Source organism: Petaurus breviceps, unplaced genomic scaffold (assembly GCF_028583685.1).
Source record: "Petaurus breviceps papuanus isolate PSGF00001 unplaced genomic scaffold, PetGlider_PUasm1.0 90825, whole genome shotgun sequence".
NCBI lineage: Eukaryota > Metazoa > Chordata > Mammalia > Diprotodontia > Petauridae > Petaurus > Petaurus breviceps.
In genome coordinates, this window is record NW_027187353.1 from 5,342,735 (window position 1) to 5,364,212 (window position 21,478).

The window sequence follows — 21,478 nt, forward strand, 5'->3', positions numbered from 1 at the left end:
TAATACTTAACTCAGGACCTAACCCAGGGGTGGGAAACTTGCAACCTTGAGACCACATGTGGCCCTCTAAATCCTCAAGTGTGGCCCTTTGACTGACTCCAAACGTCACAGAACAAATCCCCTTAATAAAGAGATTTGTTCTGTAAAGCTTAGACTCAATCAAAAGGCTGCACCCAAGGGCCTAGAACCACTACATGTGGCCTGAGGCTCCAGGTTCCCCACCCCTGACCTAGGCTATGCTGGCCAGAAACCCATTCAGATACAAGGAGTTTTCCAAGGACCTGGAAGAAATTCTTAACTGGATTCTAGGGATCTCTTATTGGTAATCAGCAGAAGACACACTGTTAGGCCAGCTGTGAGGATGTCAGGAAATATTGTCATGTTCCATGCCTTCTCTTTCTCTAGCTTGTGTTGAGAGGTTCATGCCTCACCTCCAACCCCTGCTTGAGCCTGCTTGATGGGCTAATTTGGTGGGTTTTCCAAATCCTACCCAGAGGCATAAACCTAGAGTATTTGGGATAGACCTGTCACCAGGTATTTCCCCACTCTCATGCTGTCATGTCTCCTAAAATTCTGCTCTCAGCCATTCATTCATTCTAAGGATTTTCCTAAAGCTCACATTGCACCATGTTTCCTCTCTCCTCAATATAAAATCCTCTGTTTGGCATTTAAAGCCTTTCACAACCCGGCCTCATCCTGTCTTCCAAGTCTTATTACCCATTATTAATCCCAAACCACACCCTCTCCAGGCCAGCCAAATCGCCACAAATTTGTGCCGTTACTCACACATAACTTTTCATCTTCCGTCTTTGGACCTTTGCATTGGCTGTGGAAGTGAAAGCTGGTTAAGAAGTAGATGCCTTTATTTCTTTCTTGGCACCTTAAACACATTTTTCCTCCCTTTCTTGGTTTCTTGAATACATTTTCAACTTTTACATTTCTTCTCCTGTGGATCTCTCTCATAGGGTGAAGCAGGCTTTTAAATTAGGTTACTGGGAAGTGGTTAGCTTTGGGGTCTAACTGAAGTCATTGAGCTGTTTCTTTGTGTCCCTCCATCTTAATTCTCCTGTACCCAGTCAGCTAGCTTCCTGTCGAAGTGTTCAGTTTTGTTTCCTCATAAGTCAGACTTAAATCTGGAAATGAAACTCAGTAATTTGAAGCTTAGCTAGATTCAGTATTCAGAATGACCAAATCTTTTTTTTAATCAAATGCTTTAACTTCTAGTTTACATCATTGATTTCTGTAAGATTTTGAGTTACAAATTTTCTCCCCGTTTTTCCCCTACTCACCACCCCAAGATATCCCCTCCTCCAATCTGCTTTCTCCCATATCTTCTCCCATACCCCCTCCGACTTTCCAGTAGTGCATGGTGGATCTCTATGCCCCAGTGCCTCTATGTTTTATATCCCAGATACATGTAAAATAATATTAATAATAGTATATATATATATTTTTTAAACATTGGATATTAAAACTTTGAATTCCAGATTCATTCCCTTCCTCCCTTGTCACCCACCCTTACTGGGAAGATAAGCAATTCAGTATAGGTTGTACATGTGTGGCTATGCAAAACATTTCCATCTTTGGATATATTGCAAAAGACTGACTATACTTCCCTCCATCTTATCCCATCTCCCACTTGTTCTATTCTCTACTTTGATCCTTTTCAAAAGAGGGTGCTTCTGACTTCCCTCCCCCCCAAGCCTGCCCTCCCTTCCATCATCCCTCTTCTCATCCCCTTCCCCCCTACTCTCCTGTAGGGTGAGATATTCTATTTAGTGTGTGTATCATTCCCTCCCTAAGCCAAATTGAATGATAATAAGGTTGGCCCAATTCCCTTTTGCCTTCCTGTTTTTCCCCTCCATTGTAACCATTTTCCCTTGCCTCTTCTATATGAGATAGTTTTACCCCATTCTGTCTCTCCCCATCTCCTCTCGTTATATTCTTCTCTCACCTCTTAACATCACCTTTTAAGTATCATCCCTTCCTATTAAATTGGTCCTGTGCCCTCTATCTATGTATACCTGTAAACATATATACACACATTCACCTATGTATTCATACACACATATACCCTTCTATATAGACATATATATGCATGTATGTATATAGATATATATACATTTCTATTTCCTTCAACTGTTCTCATAATGCAAAAAATTTCATTAAGTTACAATTATAGTTTTTCCATGTAGAAATGTAAATAGTTCAACTTTAATAAGTTCCTTATGATTTATTTTCCCTGTTTACCTTCTCATGCTTCTCTTGCTTCTTGCATCTGAATGTCAAATTTTCTATTCAACTCTGGTTTTTTCACCAAGAATGCTTGAAAGTCCTCTATTCCACTGAATGACCATATTTTCCCCTGAAACATGATGCTCAGTTTTGCTGGGTAGGTGATTCTTGGTTTTAATCCCAGCTTCTTTGACCTCTGGAATATCATATTCCAAGCCCTTCAATCCCTCAGTGTAGAAGCTGCCAGATCCTGTGTTATCCTGATTGTGTTTCCATAATATTCAAATTGTTTCTTCCTGGCTGCTTGTAATATTTTCTCCTTGATCTGGGAATTCCGGAACATGGCTATAATATTCCTAGGAGTTTTCTTTTTGGGATCTTTTTCAGGGGATGATTGGTGGATTCTTTCAACCTTTATTTTGCCCTCTGGTTCTAAAACAGGGCAATTTTTCTTGAGAATTTTTTGAAGGATGATTTCTAGGTTCTTTTTTTGATCATGGCTTTCAGGTAGTACAATAATTTTTAAATTATCTCTCCTGGATCTATTTTCCAGGTCAGTGGTTTTCCCAATGAGATATTTCACATTGCCTTCTATTTTTTCATTTGTTTGGATCTGTTTAATAGTATCTTGATTTCTCATAAAGTCACTAGCTTCCATTTGCTCCAATCTAATTCTGAAGGAATGATTCTCTCCAGTGAGCTTTTGAGATCCTTTTTCCATCTGGAAAATTTGGCTTTTTAAGGCATTCTTCTCCTCATTGCCTTTTTGAGCCTCTTTTGCCATTTGAGTTAATCTGTTTTTTAAGGTATTACTTTCTTCAGTCAGGGTGTTGACTCTCATTTCATAATTTTCTTGCATCGTTTTCATTTCTCTTTCCAATTTTTCCTCCACTTCTCTTATTTGGTTTTCAGAATCCTTCTTAAGGTCCTCTGTGGCCTGTAACCAGCTCGTATTTTTCTCAGAAGCTTCTGGTGCAGGAGTTCTGACTTCACTGTCTTCCTCCTGTTCCATACTTTGATTCTTTTTGTCCCCAAAGTAGAAGTGTAAAGTTGGGTTGCTCTGTTTACTTTGCTTCCATCGTTTGCTCGTGTTGCCACTCAATAACTTGACTTTTGGGCTTTTTGCCACAGTAGGACTCTGCTACCAGATAGAGAAGCTTCATACCAAATGCTGGGGTTTTCTCAGCAGCCAAAGGTATTAGTTGGGTGTCCTCTCTGAAGCCTCCACACACACTCTGGCAAGCTGGTCACACACCCCAGGACCTCCACCCTAGACTGCAATCCAGATCCAAGCAGGTTAAAGCAAGAGTGATTACCCCTCAGACTGGTCATTTGGTCCCCCTACAAACTGCAGACCAGGAGCTGAAGCTGCCATGTGGTGGGCTGCATGGTTGTGGCTCCTTAGCAGCTTCTCGCCCCAGGGGGAAGAGGCCGACAGCACTCCCAACTACTGGCTCCCAAAGTCCACACCTCACTGACCTCTCACTGTGTCCTTAGCATCTATGTGTTGATAATTCTGGAAACCGCCACAGCTGTTGGTGATCTGAAGTCCCTCCAGCTGGTGGCTGGTCAGGCCCACCCTGGGGCTAAAACCTCAGGTTTGTGCAGGGCCAGGGTCACCTCCCAGAGCACTGCCCTGGCCACTTGCTGCCAGCCCGCCGGGCTGTCCTTAGTGGGAGGTTAGCTTCTCTGTGTCATTTTGTGGGTTCTATAGCTCCAAAGTTTCTTCAGAGTCACCTTTTACATGAATTGGAGGAGGTGAGAGCCAGAGCCCTGTAGAAATCCTGTTTCTACTCCACCATGTTGACTCCGCCTGCCAGAATGACCAAATCTAATGTGTGTAGTAATAGGTGTAGTAGTCTCTTGATTTTTTTTAGGAGACTGTAGCATTTCTTTACTGGTTCAAGAACCATTTTTTTTCAATAATAAGGGATAAAGAATTTCTGTTTTGCTGGCAGTAATGACTGCCAAGAAGTCTTGAAAAGTCAGGGGGATTGCCCTGTGATTTGCAGGAAACATCTCAAGTCCCTTCAGAAAATTATTGAAGGAGTATGTTAGGTTTTACACTATTTTTTTTTTTTTGCTTTTTGGAGGGGCAATTGGGGTTAAGTGACTTGCCCAAGGTCACATGGCTAGTAAGTGTTAGGTGTCTGAGGCTGGATTTGAACTCAGGTCTTCCTGAATCTAGGTCCAGTGCTCTATTCACTGCACCACCTAGCTGCCCAAGATTTTACACTATTGATCAGAAACATTATTATATTGGAATTTCTGGGTTGTATCTAGATCAAGGGAGGGGAAACTGTGGCCTCAAAGCCACATGTGGCCCTCTAGGTCCTCAAGTGTGGCCCTTCAACTGACTCCAAACTGCATAGAACAAATCCCCTTAATAAAAGAATTTGTTCTATAAAACTTGGACTCAGTCAAAAGGCCACACCCAGGGACCTAGAAGGTCACATGTTGTCTCTAGGCCACAGGCTCCCCACCCCTGGTCTACATTTTGCCATGAAAAAAGATGACCTATTTCTATTACTTTCTTTTTCCATAGGGACCCTTGCTATCACTTGAAATAGGCTTTTAGATGACGATTATGGGATATGTCCAGTTTTGACAGTTTTAATGTAGTCTTAGCTAAATGAAATCCTTTACTTGTTATTTTTAATTTATCCCATGATGCCCTCTCAAGTCAGCATGCATTTATTAAACACCTACTGTGAGCTTATGATGACGAGCTTATGATAACAGGATGAAGATACAGCACAAGAGAGTTAGAAGGGGTATTCAAACAGGTAGAATGAGAACCAGAAGGTAACAATGAGAAGATACCATTAAAGAGAACAATGTCAAGGGCTGCAGAGGGGTGGAGAAGGAAGAGGATCAAGGAAAGAATCATTGGTAACTGTGGAGAGAGCACTTGCAGTTGAATGATTCATTTGGAAGCCTGCAGAGAAGAAAGAAGGGGGAGACACTTGTTTCTAGGCAGCTTTCTCAAGGAAATTTGGCCACACAGAGAAAGAAAGGCATATCAGATGACAGCTGGCTAAGATGATAGAATCAGGTGTCCTGTTTTAATGACTAGGAAGGACATGGAGGCATTTGTGGGCATCAAGGAAGCGTCAGAAGGTAGAGATTGAAGACTGAAGAGATTGGGAATGATTGGGGAAGCCATCTACTTGAAAAGGTGGGTGGAGTGGGATCATTTGTGTGTGTGTGTAGAGGGGATTGCCTTGGCAAGGAGAGAGGTTGCCTTTTCTCATGAGCTGTGGTGAAGGGAGATAGAGAGGAAGAAGGTGTCTAAGTAATGTGAGGTGAGGAGGAAGGAAGAGGAGAGACTTCTTGACAAATGCCCTCATTTTTTCTTCCCAGTGAAATGTGAGTCAAGGTTCTTGGCTGAGAGGGTGGTAGGAGGGTGAGCCATGGGAGGTTTGAGAAGAATTGGAAAGATTTGGAAGAGGTACGTTGGTGAGCAGGACAGTGAATCAATTAGAAAGATGTATCCAAGTGAGGGCCCAGTTGAGATGAAGGGACATAAAATTTTATTGGTGCTGGTAGATTGGTTGGTTTTTTTCATGGTTCTCCAGCTTCATTCTTGTGAACTAGAGGAAAGGCAGAAGATGATGGGAATAGTTCAAAGCTGAGGCTTGGCAGGGCAACATCTTCAGTAAGATAAGGACCTTCAGAGAAGAGAAGAATGTAGAGTTGAACTGGTTAAGCATAGGGTCAGGATGGGGAAAGGGAGGAGAGTGTGGCCAGTGTATGGGGTAATAGCCCAGAAAAGAACCAAGGCATGGAGGGATGGAGGTCATGGTGAGGATGAAGAACAGAGTTTGGGATAGCAAAGTAGAGGGAGGTGTGGAATGCCAAAAGATTGGGAGGAGATTATTGTCTTATTTTCCTGATCTGGTCAGGGATCTTATTGCAGTTCATAGAATACGGAACAAAGTCATAAGCTGGTCCTGTTTCACCTTCCAGTGATGTGGTCAGTGTGATGAGTGGTGTGGATGCTTATTCATTCTTTGGCCCTGAGAATTTGAACAGCCCTTCAGCTGTCTCAGAGATGTCTGACACTGTATTGGCCCAAAACAAAAGAATAGCATTCCTTACAGTCATAAACAGATTTTTTTTGGAGGGGGGAAGGCAAGGCAATTGGGGTTAGATTTTTTTAATAAAAAAGATAGATTAGACCTTTCTATCATATGAGTTTTCTGACAAAAAAAAAGTAAGGTTGTGAAATGATAAGCTGGAGTGTGAATCACTATTATATAGTTGGGAACCAGAGAAAGTCTGTAACAAAAATAAAAATTATATTTATATTTGTATATAATATAATAAAATTATATATATATGTATATATTTTGCTTTAAGTTCTATAAAGCACCTTACCTGTATTTTTCTATTAGATCCTCACATCAGCTCTGTGAAGTAGCAGCCATAATTATCCTCATTTTATAGAGGAAGAAACAGAGGTTACATAATTTGCAGAGTTATACAGTAAGTGTCAAGGTTTGAACACAAGTCTTCCTGGCTCCAAGTCTAGGACTCCATCCATTAATACCACCTCACTGCTTCTATTCCTCACAGAGTAAGGTAGACCTGGGTGAAAAGTAAAGTAAGAGTTAGCCATGAGCGGGGAAGAGACGCTCTAGAAAGAGATACTGAGCCTGGGGAAGACAGACTCCATCAATCTCAGAAAGTTCCCAAGGGCTGGTCCAAAGTTCTATAGGAACCCTAAATGCCAAAGCTGGAAGGAAGCTCAGAGAGCATCTACTTCAGCCCCCTCATTTTAGAGGTGAGGAAACTGAGGCACAGAGGAAAATGACTCATCTAAGACTCAAGACAGTTTTTAAAAAAATTTTTTTTGAGCAATCGGGGTTAAGTAACTTTCTCAAGGTCACACGGCCAGTTATTTCTGGGTGTGGTGCTAAGTGTCAGAGCCCGGATTCGATCCCAGTTCATCCCGACACTAGAGCTGGTGTTCTTACTCTCTGAGCCACCTGGCCGCCCCTTCAAGACAGTTTAATGCATTGATTAAGTGCCTTGTGATTTCAAGGCACTATGGAAGGGATGGATACAAAGGCAAAAGGAAAAACGGCTCCTCCCTTCATGGAGATTCTATTCGAGGGGCAGGGCAAGAAAACTCATGTTTATCTAGTTTAACTAAGTTCTAACCACCCAAATCCCTTGCACTGTGGAATGGCTCAGTGTGGTTTTATCCATGGAGATGATGCTGAGATGGTACCTTAGGGGGTCCCTGGACCTTTCTTTATTTCTTACAGCTAAATCCTCTATTAGATTGGGAACATCTTGAGGGCAGGGACTGTCTCACTTTTCTATTTGTTGCTCCAGCCTTTATCATGGCGCTCTGCACATACATAGCAAATACTTAATACATGGGCTTTTCATTCATTCATAGCATGGTAAGCATATGTACAAACGTGATTATTTGAGGAGAAGCTAGAGATCATTAACAGCCCAGGGAAGGACTTCCCAGAGAAGATGGAACGGGAACTTGAGCCTTGAAGGAAAGGTGAGATTCCACAGGGTGGAGGTGAGGAGGGGACACATTTCAGGCCAGAGGAGACAACTGGTACGGGAAGTCCTCAGGGGAGAAATGGAATGCTGAGTTTGCAAGCAGATCAGTTTGGCTGGATAAGAAAGGGCACGAGCATGATAAAGTCATTCTGGAAGGGCAAACTGAAAGGGTTTAAAATTTGCTTGGTTTTCTTTTTTTCTTTTGGAGGTGGGGAAGGCAAGGCAGTTGGGGTTAAGTGACTTGCTCAAGGTTTCACAGATAGTTGAGTGTCAAGTTTCTGAAGTCATATTTGAACTCAGGTCCTCCTGACTCGAGGGCTGATGCTCTATTCACTGCACAACCTAGCTTCCCCTTGCTTGTTTTTCTTGAGGAAATAGGGAGTCACTAGATCTTCTTGAGCAGGGGAGTGACGTAGGCTTTACAAAGATTGCTTTGGCAGCTGTTTTGGGAGGCTATCATGATTATCCAAATGAGAACTAATGAGGTATTGAATTAGGGTAGAATGAGAGAGACAGAGGAGTTGAGTCTTACTCTGAAGGGCCCCAGCCTGTATGACTAGAGGGATGGTGGTGTCCTCAACAATTTATCAAGCATTTATTAAGCACCTCCTGTTTGCCAGATTAAAATGGAATAGTCCCTTGCCCTCAAGAAACTTAAAGAAAGAAGGAAGTGAGTAGGAGGGCCCAGATAGAAGTGAGGTTTCCTGATGAGTCTTCCATATCAACCACCCCCTTGTCGGTCCCCTCTGTGAGCGGCTGCCAGCTTAGCCTCTGTCTCTGTCTCCTCCTCAAACAGACTCTCCCCAGAGCTGGCCATCCTACATCTGTCACAGCATCATCAGTTTCCTGGTGTTCCTGCTGCTCATTGTTACATTCCCAATTTCTGGATGGTTTGCCTTGAAGGTAAAACTGGCAAGGGCTGGGGAGCACCCCCTGCCTTGTATGTCCAACACCTCTAACCTTTGCAGGGGGCTTTGGAATTTCCTGACTCATTCCCCCCCCCCCTTCTTCCTTGCAATGCGCTTACGATGGTGGACAAATATTGATCACTGTTAGCCAGAAACTGAGGCTTGGAGCAGTACAATGACTTAGACACTTTAAGGGGTGAGCCAGGTCTAGAACCCCTGTTCATTGACCATTCCATCACTGTCTGCCTCAAACATTCTTAGTCTTGGAAACCAGTGGTTCTACCTTGGAAAATGCATATTGGTACCAGGCCATCATCTGTCCTAGGATGTTGCAGGTTGTTTGAACCCTAACCAAAGACCTTATCCTTAATTATCAGGAAGGATGATCAGAAGACCACGTCCTATCCCTCACATCTGACTATGGTGGATATGTACATCCCCATCTGGAATCTTGTATATATAGTTCTGATCACCATACCTTGTGAAGGATTTGATGGAACCATAGGAGGTGGAGAGAAGGGTGTCTAGAGTCATCGGAGGGATCAAGGGCCTTCCTGCTGAGGACAGACCAAAGAGGATGGTGTGCTTTGGCTTTCAGAACACCAGAAAAGCTGCATGGTCTGTTGGAAATTGGGTTGGACTCTGAGCTATAGACCTGGATTTTGACTCCCAAATTGTGCCAAATGGTACAAGAGCAATAATTGTAATTAGCATCAGAAGACCCAAGTTCCACCTCTGCTGCTTACCATCTGTATGACCTTGAATGAATCACTTGATTTCAATGGCTCCCAGGTTCTTTATCTGTAAAATAAAGGGATTGGACCCTTTGAGGGTCCCTCCTAGCTCTTAATTTGTGATCCCTTGATCCTACCTTTCTAAATAACAACCTCACTGAGCCTTTGATTTGTCTCTAAAATGGGGACAGTACCTCATAAATATGAGGAAATCACTTTATTATACTTGAATACTTAAATATTCCAGAGCTAAAAAATCCTGCTAGATAGAGATAAGATGAACTTGAACTTTATCACCAAATCCCAAAATACTTGAACTGCATAGCATCCTTTAAAATTCCTGCCAGGCCAATTTAAGAAAAATAATTAAATAATCTGTTTCATCCAGCAGGTAAGGTATGTATGGAATCCATCTCCCCAAGAGGAGATGGTGGGACATAGAAGTGGGGCTTTGTAACAACAATGCAATATTTACAATGCCCATGGTGACTATAAATATGCTGGTATAGTTATTAATCACAAAATGTAACAGGCTCTCCACACGGAGGACAGAACCAAAGCATTTATTCAAATACCAGAAAGCCAAGTCCCCAAATCAGAAAGTTAAAGTCATTACAGTAACCATGAAGTTTGTACACATAGTTAATGTAGTGAACACGAACATTCCGAAGCCTACAAAACAAAACAGGCTCCCTCAGGAAAAGATCCTCCTTTCCTCATTCACTACCTTGAGCAAGGATTCTCCTCTCCTCACTCATGGTAGCTGCTCAGCCTCCACGATGCTGACTCCCAGCAATTCTCATTCCTGGCAGTCCTCAGCAGAAGTTCTGGCTGGCTCTCAGAAGAAGTTCTGCCACCACAATTTCTGTTCTCTAAATCTCTTCCCTCTCCAGCCTAGGCCTCTCCTTATATATTGCATTAGCTCCTCCCTGCCCCATTACTTCCTGCTACATCAGCAAGTTCATCCCACTGTGGAATTCACAAGTTCTGGGTCTTAATACTTGACACAAATATGAACTTGAAACTAAGTGCTAAGTACCCGTTAGTTTGCCAATACAAGGGGCATGGAAGATCTTCAAATCCCATCACCATTACAGGCTTAGAAGGATTTGGATAGAATGATGAAGGCCAGAGACATTCATGAAGACTGGGAGATGCTTAGAGAATGACCAGCCTTTCCCACAAAACAACCCCAGAGAATCTTGGCCTGGAAGGACCAAGGGACGGAATTCTATGTAGTGGACTGTGCTTAGCAGAGCCTGGGTTCTAATCTGGGGCTTGTTGTCCATCAATTGCTTTGTGGTAGGGGGCAAGTCATGACCTCTATAGACCTCACTTTCTTCTAGACATATGTTTCTTCCATGGCTTCTGGAGTAGGAGTACTTTGCCTTCCTCATAGGCAGACCTTAAAGAAGGAAGAAGGGAAATTTTAAATTAGTTAATCTTTTCTCCTTGTTTCCAACCATGGTCAGATGGGAGTGAGGGGGTCAGGATGTGTAGGGACCCAGTGAAATTGGCAGAAAGTCAGTGGAGGGCCTGCATGGCAGAAGGGCCATCTTGGTCTTTCCAGTTCCAGATCTAACCCTCCTTTTTGCTCCAGTCTGCTTCTGTGCCTTGTGTGCAGATTGTCCCTACCTATGAGAGGATGGTGGTGTTTCGTCTGGGACGGATTCGGGCCCCCCAGGGACCGGGCATGGTCCTGCTGCTTCCTTTCATCGACTCTTGGCAGAGGGTGGATCTGAGGACAAGAGCATTCAATGTCCCTCCCTGTAAGGTGAGGAGTGGCACCCATGCCCCTTGGGGGGGCTTTGTCCCATACTTCTGGGTCCGTGGAGTGGGCAGGGACATACTATAGGGATGGACAGAAGGGTTCACTTATTCATGGTGTTTCTCTTGCTGGTGGTTTGTCTTGGTTTCCAGACATCCATTCCTGATGCAGTAAATATGTCCTGCAGTCCCAGCTCCACATTATGGAAGACCCAGAAGGAAAAGAAGTGGTCCTTGCCCCCAGGGAGATCATAGTCTGGTAGAGGGGGGGAGTGGGTGATGAGAGAGAAAGCTGACACACTTAGAAAAATGATGAAGTAATGACAAAGTATGGGGGAAGGTGGGCAATGGTTTAGGCGGATAATATAACAGGAATTGTCAGTCCTGTGGCTGGGGCCTGGTAGGAGGGGTTAGAATGGAACTCAGAAACAAAGCAGACCCACAATGGAAGGCTGGGGTAGGGAGCAGGGGGAAGAATCCAACTGGGGATTTAGAATGCTTCTGTTAAGTAGATAATAGAAGTCTTGAATTTTATTTTGAAGAAAACACCTGCACAAGGTGGCATTATAACCTCCCCCACCACCAAAAAAAATGCCCATCACAAATAAAGCCAGCTCCTCAGCCAGCAAGGCCAGAGGATGATGAGGCGGTGGGACAACAAAATGGCAGGAGATAACTGGAATTGGCTCTGTGGGGTGAGAAATGACTGGAAAAGGGTTTTCTCTTTTAGATCTCGTAGACAACAGCTGTTCCACTGCTTCTGTCTTTTCCTTGAACTCTTTTCCTGGCATAGCCAATTGTAGGGGTCCCCAGCCTAACCTCTGTGATAGGTGGACTTCAGAGAGCATTGGGAAAGGTGAATGGGTCCCACCACTAGTCTCTCCTCCTAGTCAGTGAGGGGCAGAGGAGATATGTGTGTGTGTGTGTATGTGTGAGTGTGAACATTTGAGTGAGTGTCTCCACATGAGTGAGTCTTTGTATGTCCCCAATACACCCATGGAATTTAAGTGTCCAAGGTCACATTGCTCAGAGCTGGGATTTGAACCCAGGTTCTCCATCCCCAGGGCCAATGCTTTCCCCTTGTACCAAGTGATAAATGTACCTTGACTGATAAATTACCTGGGTGTGTCTGTGATTGAGTGTGTGAATGTCTTATATGGCAACGACCCACATTTCCCCTTGGGTCTTCCAAAATGGGCCTGTGGTTTTGTCATCTTAGAGAGAGTCTGAGAATGTCGGGGGAGGGAGTGACCAGAATGAATACAGTTGCAGCTAGGACTGTCCATCTGCTGAGAACTGGTCCAGACCTCAAACCTCTGAGCCATCTCCAACCCAGCTCCTCCCCCTTCCAGCTGACCTCCAAGGACGGCGCATTGGTCTCTGTGGGAGCTGATGTCCAGTTCCGCATCTGGGACCCGGTGTTATCAGTGATGATGGTGAAGGACCTGAACTCAGCGACCCGCATGACAGCCCAGAATGCCATGACGAAGACCTTGTTGAAGAAGCAGCTGCGTGAGATCCAGATGGAAAAGCTGAAGATCGGGGATCAGCTCCTAGTAAGCCTCCCTTATGTCTGCTTATCTGCTGTCCCCAAGTCTGCGATTATTGCGGGGGAGAGGGTGGCAGCGGGAAAAATGTCATCTCACAAGGCGAATGGAAAGAAAACAAGAAAAAATGGATCTCTGCCCATATCGCTTTTGGAGGGGCCTGAGTGGGTTTGAGAGACACTTCTCAAAAGAGAGAGTGAGACCTGGATATTCAAGTCCTTCCAAGATCATTCCCTGCTTGATTCATGCCAGAAGACTAAGCAAGCCCACAGCTGTCCCCTGGGGGGTGGGTAGGGCAGACTTAGTGCCTGGGGATGATGCACATGCAGGTTATCCGCCAACTTCCCCTTGGCCAGGGGATGTCAACCCCTGTCCTCTTTTCTTCCCTCCTGTCCTCCCTACCCCTCATGACTTGCCCTAGTTGGAGATCAATGACATGACCAAGTCGTGGGGTCTGGAAGTGGACCGAGTGGAGCTGACTGTGGAGGCCGTGCTGCAGGCTCCCCAGGATGCCCCCTCTCTGCCTGGCCTGGACAGTGCCATTCAACAGCTGGCGCTCCATTTCTTTGGCTCCGGCAGTGGTGGACATGCTCCTGTGGCAGCTGAGACAGGTAGCTGGGCCGGGGTGAAGAGGCTTTCAGGTGTATTCAATCCACAAACATTTGGGTGCCTATGATGTACAAAGTTCTGGGGACGTGAATCTGAAAAATGAGCTTATAGTTTATGGTGAGTGGGGATTATCAACAAACAAGAAAAAGACTAGGCATAATGTGATGGGGCAAAAGAAAGCTTTGGGCAGAGTGTTCTCAGGTCAGCAATTAGAGAGAGCAGTCATTTCCAGCTAGTGGTCTGGGAGAGGTCAGTGGATCAATTGCTGACCAATAAGTGCTTATTTGGCAATCCAAGAAGCAAGAATAAAGCAATGCCTATTTCTAGGGAGTTTCCTTTTCGTCGGGGAAGACAACAGGTACACATAAAAATAATGTAGTTATGAAAGTAAAATGAATAAATGCAAATATATACCAAGTAGTTAATTAAATACAAGGTGAATTGGTAGGAGGATGGTGGAGGGATCAGAAAAGGCTTCCTGCAGAAGTCTGCACCTTAAAGGAAAAGAGACACTGAGGCAGCATTTTAGACACAGTCATCAACCAATGCAAAGACAGAGAGATGGGAGATAGACCTTTGTGAGTGAGGGGCAGAGAGGGGGCCATGGTGGACTGGATCACTGAATGTGGAAGGGGCAGGGATAGCCAATGAGGCAGGAAAGCTAGGGCCAGCTTGTGCAAGGATTCCAAAGCTAAAGAGAGGGATTTATATTTTACTTGAGAGGCAACTGGAAACCACTGGAGTCTATTGAGTGGGGAGTCATGTGGTCAGATGTGCACTTAAGGAAAATTACTCTAGCAGCTGTGTGGGGGGATGGACTGGAGAGGTAAAATCTTTAGGCAAAGATATATATGAGGAGGCAGCTGCAGTAATGTAGGGGTGATGAGGGTCTGAAGTGAGGCGGTAACTGTGAGTGGAGAGAGAGGGTAGTTGGGAAAGGGAACATGAGGATAGAGAGGGCAAGATTTGGCCTCTGATTGGATATGGGGGGAGAGTGAGGAGAGGACAGAGCTTAGCATAATGCCAGATTTGTGAACCTGGGAGCCCAGAAGGATGTCAATTTTCTTCAGTAGAAATGTGGAAGTTTGGAAGATGAGGAGGGTTTGGGGCAGGGGGGAAAAGATGATGATTTCTGTTTTAGACATGTTGGATTTCAGATGTCCCAGGGATATCCAGTTTGAAATGTCTGATAGGTAATTGGTGATGTAGGGATGAAGCCTGGGGGCCAGACTTGGGTTAAAACCAAGAAAATCCTTAAGGAAGGCCCTCAAGGGAGAGAGGGATTTCAGCAGGTAGAGGGAATACGTCCTAGGCACAGGTGGGAGAGGAAGGGAAGAGATTGAGAAATAGTTGATGGTCCAGTTTACTTTGGAATGGACAGTATGAAAGAGTAGCCATGTAGAATGAAATAGGAAAGGTGGCTTGGCACCAAATTGTGGATGGCCTTAATTGCCAAGCTAAGGCAGTTGTACTTTATTCTACAGACAACAGGGAACCCATGGAAGGTTTTTGAATGATAGAAAGGTGGGGAGGGAAGAGAAGAGGGGGTGACAATGGTAGGAGGATTATAGCAGTAGCTGTGTGGAGGCTGAGCCAAGGAGGGAAGACCCTGCGATTTCAGTCAGGAGGCTATTATAATGGTCCAAATGAGAAGTGATAGGTCCAGAGTTAGTTGAGAGTAGGGACACAAGAGAACATAGCTCTTGAACTGGAAGGAATATTAGAGACCATTGAGTCCAACCCCCCCATTTCACAGATGAGGAAACTGAGGTACAGATGTGCCATAGTCACCCAGCTAGTATCAGAGATAAGATCTGAACTCAGCTCTCCTAATGCCAGGTGTAGCCCTCAATGTGCTGCACCAAGCTGCCCTGCCAAGAATGTTGGAGTAGAAGCAAAAGACCTTGGCATCCAGATGTATAAATGTGGGCATGAATGGAGAAGTTCTTCATCCCACCCCAGAACTCTCATATGGGAGAGGAGATATGGGCCTAAGAGGATGGAGAATGAAAGGGACAAAGTAATGTGAAGAAAGTGAGGGTGGAAGGGGAAGAACTCTAGGCAAAGCAGCCTCCTCTGGGGGCAGTTACATTCTGACCAGTCACATTTTTTGTAACTAGAGCTCAGCTGATAGAAGAAAGATGGTCTGACCAGGGGGAAGGGAGGGAGGTCTCAGCTCAGTGGAAGAGAGCTTTGAAACAACTAGACAAAGGGAAGTTTGGGAGGTAGTTGGCTCCCTGTCTCTACAAAGGTCTGGTTGTCCACCAATCAGGGAGGGTCTGGAAGGGATTGGTTGCATTGGTAGAAAGGTTTGAGTCTATGATGTCTGAAGAATCTTGCAGGTCTAAGTAAGATTCTTCTATGAATCTTTAAACTTTTGAGGCTGGTGTCACTGAAGGCATGTCCTACTTCCTCTTTCTTCTCTTCCTCTTCCCTTCTCTCAAATTTTCAGCTGTAATTCTTGGGGCCCTTGAAGAGAGTTGGACTTCATAAACTGTCTCATTTGTCAATAACTTTCTTCCACCCATCTCAGATCTTGGGCAATTTCCAGTGGTTCTTGATCACCAAAAGACCTCTTCCCCAAGATAGGCTGGCAGAAAATGTTGCTAGATGGTCCTGAAGGTAGAAAACTGGGCTGATCTGCCAAGAAATAAAGGGGCTGGGGAAGAGAGTCCCAGATAGGGTCAGTAGGCCTCCCAGAATGGAAAAATCAGTTGATTAGAGGGAAGAGATATATGGCCTTTGTTTTAGATAGTCATCCTTCTGATGGGAGAGACATGGTAGGAGACATCTTGGGAACCACTTATCAATTTGGAGAGATTGTAACCTTAGTCTAATAAGGAATAAGAACTCAACTGAGTATTTCATTGATCTAGGGAACTCTCAGATAAAGAACTCTCTATTGATGAAGGTCGGCCCCTTCTCTGCAATGTCTAGTCTTAGAGTTGCCTAGGGCCCCTGAGAAGTAAGGAGACTTGGCCAGGGTCATACAATTAATGTTAGAACCTAGACTTGAAGCATAGTCTTCCTAACTTGGAGCTTCCTTCCTCTATTCACTACCCCAAGTTGTTTGGAGAGGAATAGAAAGACGAAGACAATATAATTGTAGATGGCATTTATATAGGACCTTAAACTTTACGAAGTACTTTAGCTATCTTTCTACAATGCTGGCTTTAGGTGAGTATTGGCTCATGTGGTTTCTAAGGTCCTGTCCAGCACCAAGTTTCTGCAGTTCTGGGTTGGCTTGTCAATCAGTCAACACATCCATCTGTTCACTCTTCTCTTTCATTATTCTCTACTCATTAGACACCATGGAGATGGTGAATGAAGTAGAAGGGTCCCTCCCACCTGCCAACAACCCAAGTAGCTCCAGCAATGGCAGCGCCAAGAAGAGGCTGACAGTGGAGGAGCTGCTGGCTGCCGTGGGACTGTTTCTGTCCGAGGCTTTGGTCAGTCAAGTCCAGGCATGCTATCAGCTCAACATCCTCCTGCCCAACAGTGTGCCTGGCATCTACTTCATTGATCTCACTACAGGTAGAGATGCCCTTCTGGGCTCCTCTCTTGGTCAGCGGGGCTGGGGCTTCCTTTGTTTGCATGAATCTCGACTTTCCAGTTTGTGGATTATCTACTCTATGGCTCATCCATTTCAGAGACAGATGCTTTGGCACTTCTTCTCTCTACTAGCCCAGGAGATGATGAGCCCTGCCAGGACAGTGTAGGCCAGATGGAGCTAAAGTTGGGAAATTGAGTTCAATTGAATAAATATATATTGAGAGTCTCCTATGTATCAGACACTATACCGGGTGGTAAAGAGATATGTTTGTGGGTGAGTGTGGGTGTCTCTGACTCTGCTGTTGCAAGGAGGGAATCGAGCATTATCCACTGTTTTGGGTTATCTGTGTCTCTGTGAATGACAGAGAGTTGGCTGCATTTAGAATCAAAAGAGAGAATACATGCAAAGGCTTGGCAAATCTTAAATATTGTCATTCATTTATTTCAGTCGTATCTGATGCTTCATGATCCCTTTGGGGTTTTCTTGGCAAAGATACTGGAGTAGTTTGCCATTTCCTTCTCCAGCTCATTTTACTGATGAGGAAACTGAGGCAAACAGGGTTTAGTGACTTGCCCAGGATCACACAGCCAGCAAGTGTCTGAGGCTGGATTTGAACTCAGATCTTTCTGACTTCGAACCCACCTAGCTGCCAAGATTAGATATTAGCTGTTATTATTTATTCATTTGCCACCAAAATATTTATAAAAATCAATGGATAAGTATGTCCCCAAAGGAAGTCTCCAGAGTTGTGTGATGATTGGTCAGAAGGCTTTTGGATTCCACCTAAGATCATAAAAAATTTGGCAAATCAGTGCCAGCATCAACTATAATGCTAATAGCCCATAGAATATTAAATATGAAGGAAAAAGAACAGAATGTCAACCTGTTCCAGGGCTGTTTCTATCTCAGCTTTCTTAGAAAAGATAAGAAGGAAATGGTGATCTGAATAATGTCTAAGTTCTCTAGCACCCAGCTGGTGATGCTATGAATAGAGCGCCAGGACTGCAATTAGGAAGACCAGAGTTCAGAAATGATTTCAGGCACTGCTACCTGTGTGGCTCTGGGCAAGACTCTTCACTGCTGCCTGCCTCAATTTCCTTCTCCACTACGGAGCAGAGATAATCATAGCACCCACCTCTTTGGGTTACTGTGAGGATCAATGGAGATAATATTTATAACGCACTTAGCACCGTGCAGAGAATACAGTAGGCCCTTAATAAGTGCTCATCCCCTTCCTTTGTCTATATGGAGGTTCACAAAATGCTTTACATATGTTGTCTCACTTGATCCCCCAGCAAACTATAGAGGGACAGAGTCTCATTGATCTCTGGAGAAACAGTGAGGTGGAGAGAGACACAAAGTAGATGGGGAAACTAGGGTCCCAGTATCAATGATCTAATAGTCCTGGGTTCAGAGATGTATCAATGGAAGAGAACTCAGATGTGCCTACTCCAGCCTCCTTGTTAGAGATGAAGGATCAGAGACCCAAACATAGGAAGTGACAGGTAATGAGAGAGTTAGAATTGGAATCCAGGTCCTCTGGCTTCAGTTTTCTGTCTGCCACAGGGCCCTGATGCCTCTGTAGGTGGAAATGGTCCCTTGGGGAAAGCACTAGCTTTCGAGTTAGAAGATCTGGGTTTGAATCTTACCTCTAATGCTTAACTCCCTGTGTGTGACCTTGGGCTGGATGCATCACCGCTATAAAGTTTACTTCTCTGTAAAATGAGGAGGTTGGTCTGGGTGGCCTCAGCTGTCCCGTTTCCTTCTAACTCCAAATCTATTGATTACTGGGATCCCTAGGAGTTGTTAGAGACAGACACTCTCATTTCTGATAGATTTTAAGGGCCTTGGCAAAAGTCATCCGGCAAGGGGTATAGCTTGCATTTGAACTCTGGTCTCACTCCAAACCCTCTTTCCAGTGCTTAGCACAGCCTCTGACACATAGTAAGTGTTTAATAAATGCTTGTGGGGTTTCCATTGAACCACACTGCCTACTTCAAGAAGAACAAAATAATAATAATTAACAATAATGAAGTATTTTGCCATTTGCAAAGTCCTTTCAGATGAGATGATATTTGTACGTGTTTAGCACATGGCGGGCAATTAATAAATGTTTATTCCCATCCATCCCCACCCCCTCCTTCATTTCCTTACTACAGCCATGTTAGGTAGGAAAGTAGAAAGAGATTTCATAATAAAATCTGGGCTAAACAGCTAGTAGATTAGCTGTAGAGTAGTCTGACCATTAAATATATATATATATATATATATATATGTTCATTAAATTTTTTTTAAAGTTTCAAATTCTCTCCCACCTGCCCCTCTCCCTCCCATTGAGAAGACAAGCAAAATTATATTAATTATACATGTAATATCATGCAAAATATTTTCATATTAACCATGTTGTTAAAATATGTGTGTATATATGTATACATACATATATATATGGAGAGAGAGAGAGAGAGAGAGAGAGAGAGAGAGAGAGAGAGAGAGAGAGAGAGAGAGAGAGAAGCAAGAAACCTAAAGAAAGTAAAAAACTATATGCTTCAGTCTGCACTTAAAATTCATCAGTTCTCTCTCTAGGGATTTTTTATCATGGTTCTTTTAGAATTGTCTTGGATCATTGTCTTGATTAGACTAGCCAAGACTTTTTACAGCTGATTATCATACAATATTGCTTTTTTTGTGTACAGTGATCTGGTTCTGCTCACTTCAGTTTATATTAGTTCACATAGGTCTTCCCAGGTTTTTCTGAAACCATCCTGCTTGTCATTACTCATAGTACTGTAAGTACAATAGTAGTCCATCATAATCACACACTGCAGTTTGTTTAGCCATTCCCCAAATTATGGGCATCCCCTCAATTTCCACCACAAAAGAACTGCTATAAACATTTTTGTACATGTAGGTTCTTTTCCTTTTTCTTTGATCTCTTTGAGATACAGACCTAGTGATGGTATTGTTGGGTCAAAAGGTATAGATAGTTGAATTGCCCTTTGAATGTGTTTCCAAATTATCCTCCAGCATGGATGGACTAAGCTGACTATTTGCAGCCCTCCTAGCCAGGAGACACATCGGTACTCTGGCCTTTAGAAATCTTCCTAACCACACCAGCTGTTTCTCTCCTGTCCTCCAGGGAGTGGGAAGATTGGGCATGGTGTGCCTGAGTGCAGCCCAGATGTAGTTTTGGAGATGACCGAGGCTGATCTACTAGCCCTGTTCTCTGGGGAGCTGAAACCCCTTGGAGCTTATATGAGCGGGCGGCTGAAGGTGAAAGGAGATTTGAACCAGGCGATGAAGTTGGAGTTGCTTTTGAGAGCCATGGAATAGTGGAATAACAGCAATGCCTGCCCCCATCCCCTGCCTTGAGTCCCCAGCCCCTCAAGGTGCTTGCAGCAAATGACAAAGTGACTTCTTTGGCATGTACGATGGAGCTGGGAAAGTTGGTGACTCCTGTCGTCCCTTGCCTGGTCTGGTTTTCCTGTCTTCCTCACTCAGTTTCGTTCTTTTGACAAGTCTTTCCTGAGGCCTAGCCCTGTGCCAGGGGACACCATGGAAGAGACAGGAGCAGGCCTGATACGTGCTCTTAGGGGACTCCTGCCATGCCTTTGGAGACAAGACCCACACCTATGCAACTGCTGGAGAGCATTACCAAGCAATCTAAAATACAGTGAGGGAATATGCCTGACTGCTCTTACTGTAGCAGGAGGTCAGAAGAAAGGCAATAATGATCAAGGACTGGGCTAGTCGGGGAGGGCTTCATCTGGACATTAGAAAAGGAGGAGGAGAAAGAGAACATTGCCATCCCAGCCCAGGAAGACAGGCCTCCTACAAGTCAATGGAATCCAGATTAGAGACCAGAGGACTAGGGATAGAAGCCTGGGACTCTGTGGCCCTGGGCATCTCCTTAGAATGGGGAGGAGAAGGGGCTGGCCCCTTCCCTTAGCATGTCTTCAGCCTCCTGGGCCTGTGAATGTTTTCTGTCTTCCCTGTCCTGCATGTGATATCGAGGATGATGGGAGGTGGGGTGTGTTTACACATCCTGGTTCTTGACTGAATTGTCTTGTGTTGTAAATTAAAAGACTAAAAACCCTGATTTGTGTGTTTAAGATGGGGGGTGGGTGCAGGTCCTAGGGAGGAATCCCAGACTCTGCCCAGCCAGTTAAAAATCAACTATACTGTGATTCCCCGATAATAAGACCTATCCCGAAAATAAGCCCTCCCCTTACTGTGTAAGATTCCTCTAAAATAAGCCCTCCCCCTAAAATAAGCCCTATTGAGATTGCTACTGTAGTGAAGGTTGATCCCCTGTGCTACACGCTACATTACGGTACCCTCTGTATGCACCGCCCTTCCCCCCCCCCGTGAAACGCACGCCACGCTCCGAGCTGCATCCAATCAGAGCTGCAGCAGTGAGCGCGTCATCCTGTTCTTCCCCAGTGATTTGCTTATTGAATAAAGGTACATTTTTTGTTCACATTTACCTGTTTATTAAAATAAGCCCTCCCCTGAAAATAAGCCCTCTGGTGTTTTTCTGTCCAAAAAAATTAATAAGACAATGTCTTATTATCAGGGAAACACGGTATTTATAAATGG

The 21,478-nt window shown here is 44.3% G+C and overlaps 1 protein-coding gene across 5 annotated transcripts in view; it reads left to right on the top strand.

Annotated features, from left to right (window-relative positions):
- Positions 1–20,978, top strand: part of STOML1 (stomatin like 1) — a 30,683-nt gene extending 9,705 nt beyond the window's left edge. For 2 of the 5 annotated variants that reach the window (XM_069071197.1, XM_069071198.1), the window contains 6 exons: positions 8,561–8,667; positions 11,007–11,180; positions 12,526–12,729; positions 13,142–13,331; positions 16,636–16,863; positions 20,019–20,978. In XM_069071197.1, coding sequence (XP_068927298.1) covers positions 8,561–8,667; positions 11,007–11,180; positions 12,526–12,729; positions 13,142–13,331; positions 16,636–16,863; positions 20,019–20,212 — 1,097 coding nt within the window. In that variant the 3' untranslated portion in view covers positions 20,213–20,978. Of the gene's footprint in view, positions 1–7,645; positions 7,760–8,560; positions 8,668–11,006; positions 11,181–12,525; positions 12,730–13,141; positions 13,332–16,635; positions 16,864–20,018 lie in introns of all 5 variants that reach the window. The other 3 variants (XM_069071199.1, XM_069071200.1, XM_069071201.1) reach the window with 2 other exon arrangements.
- The last annotated feature ends 500 nt before the right edge of the window (positions 20,979–21,478 follow it).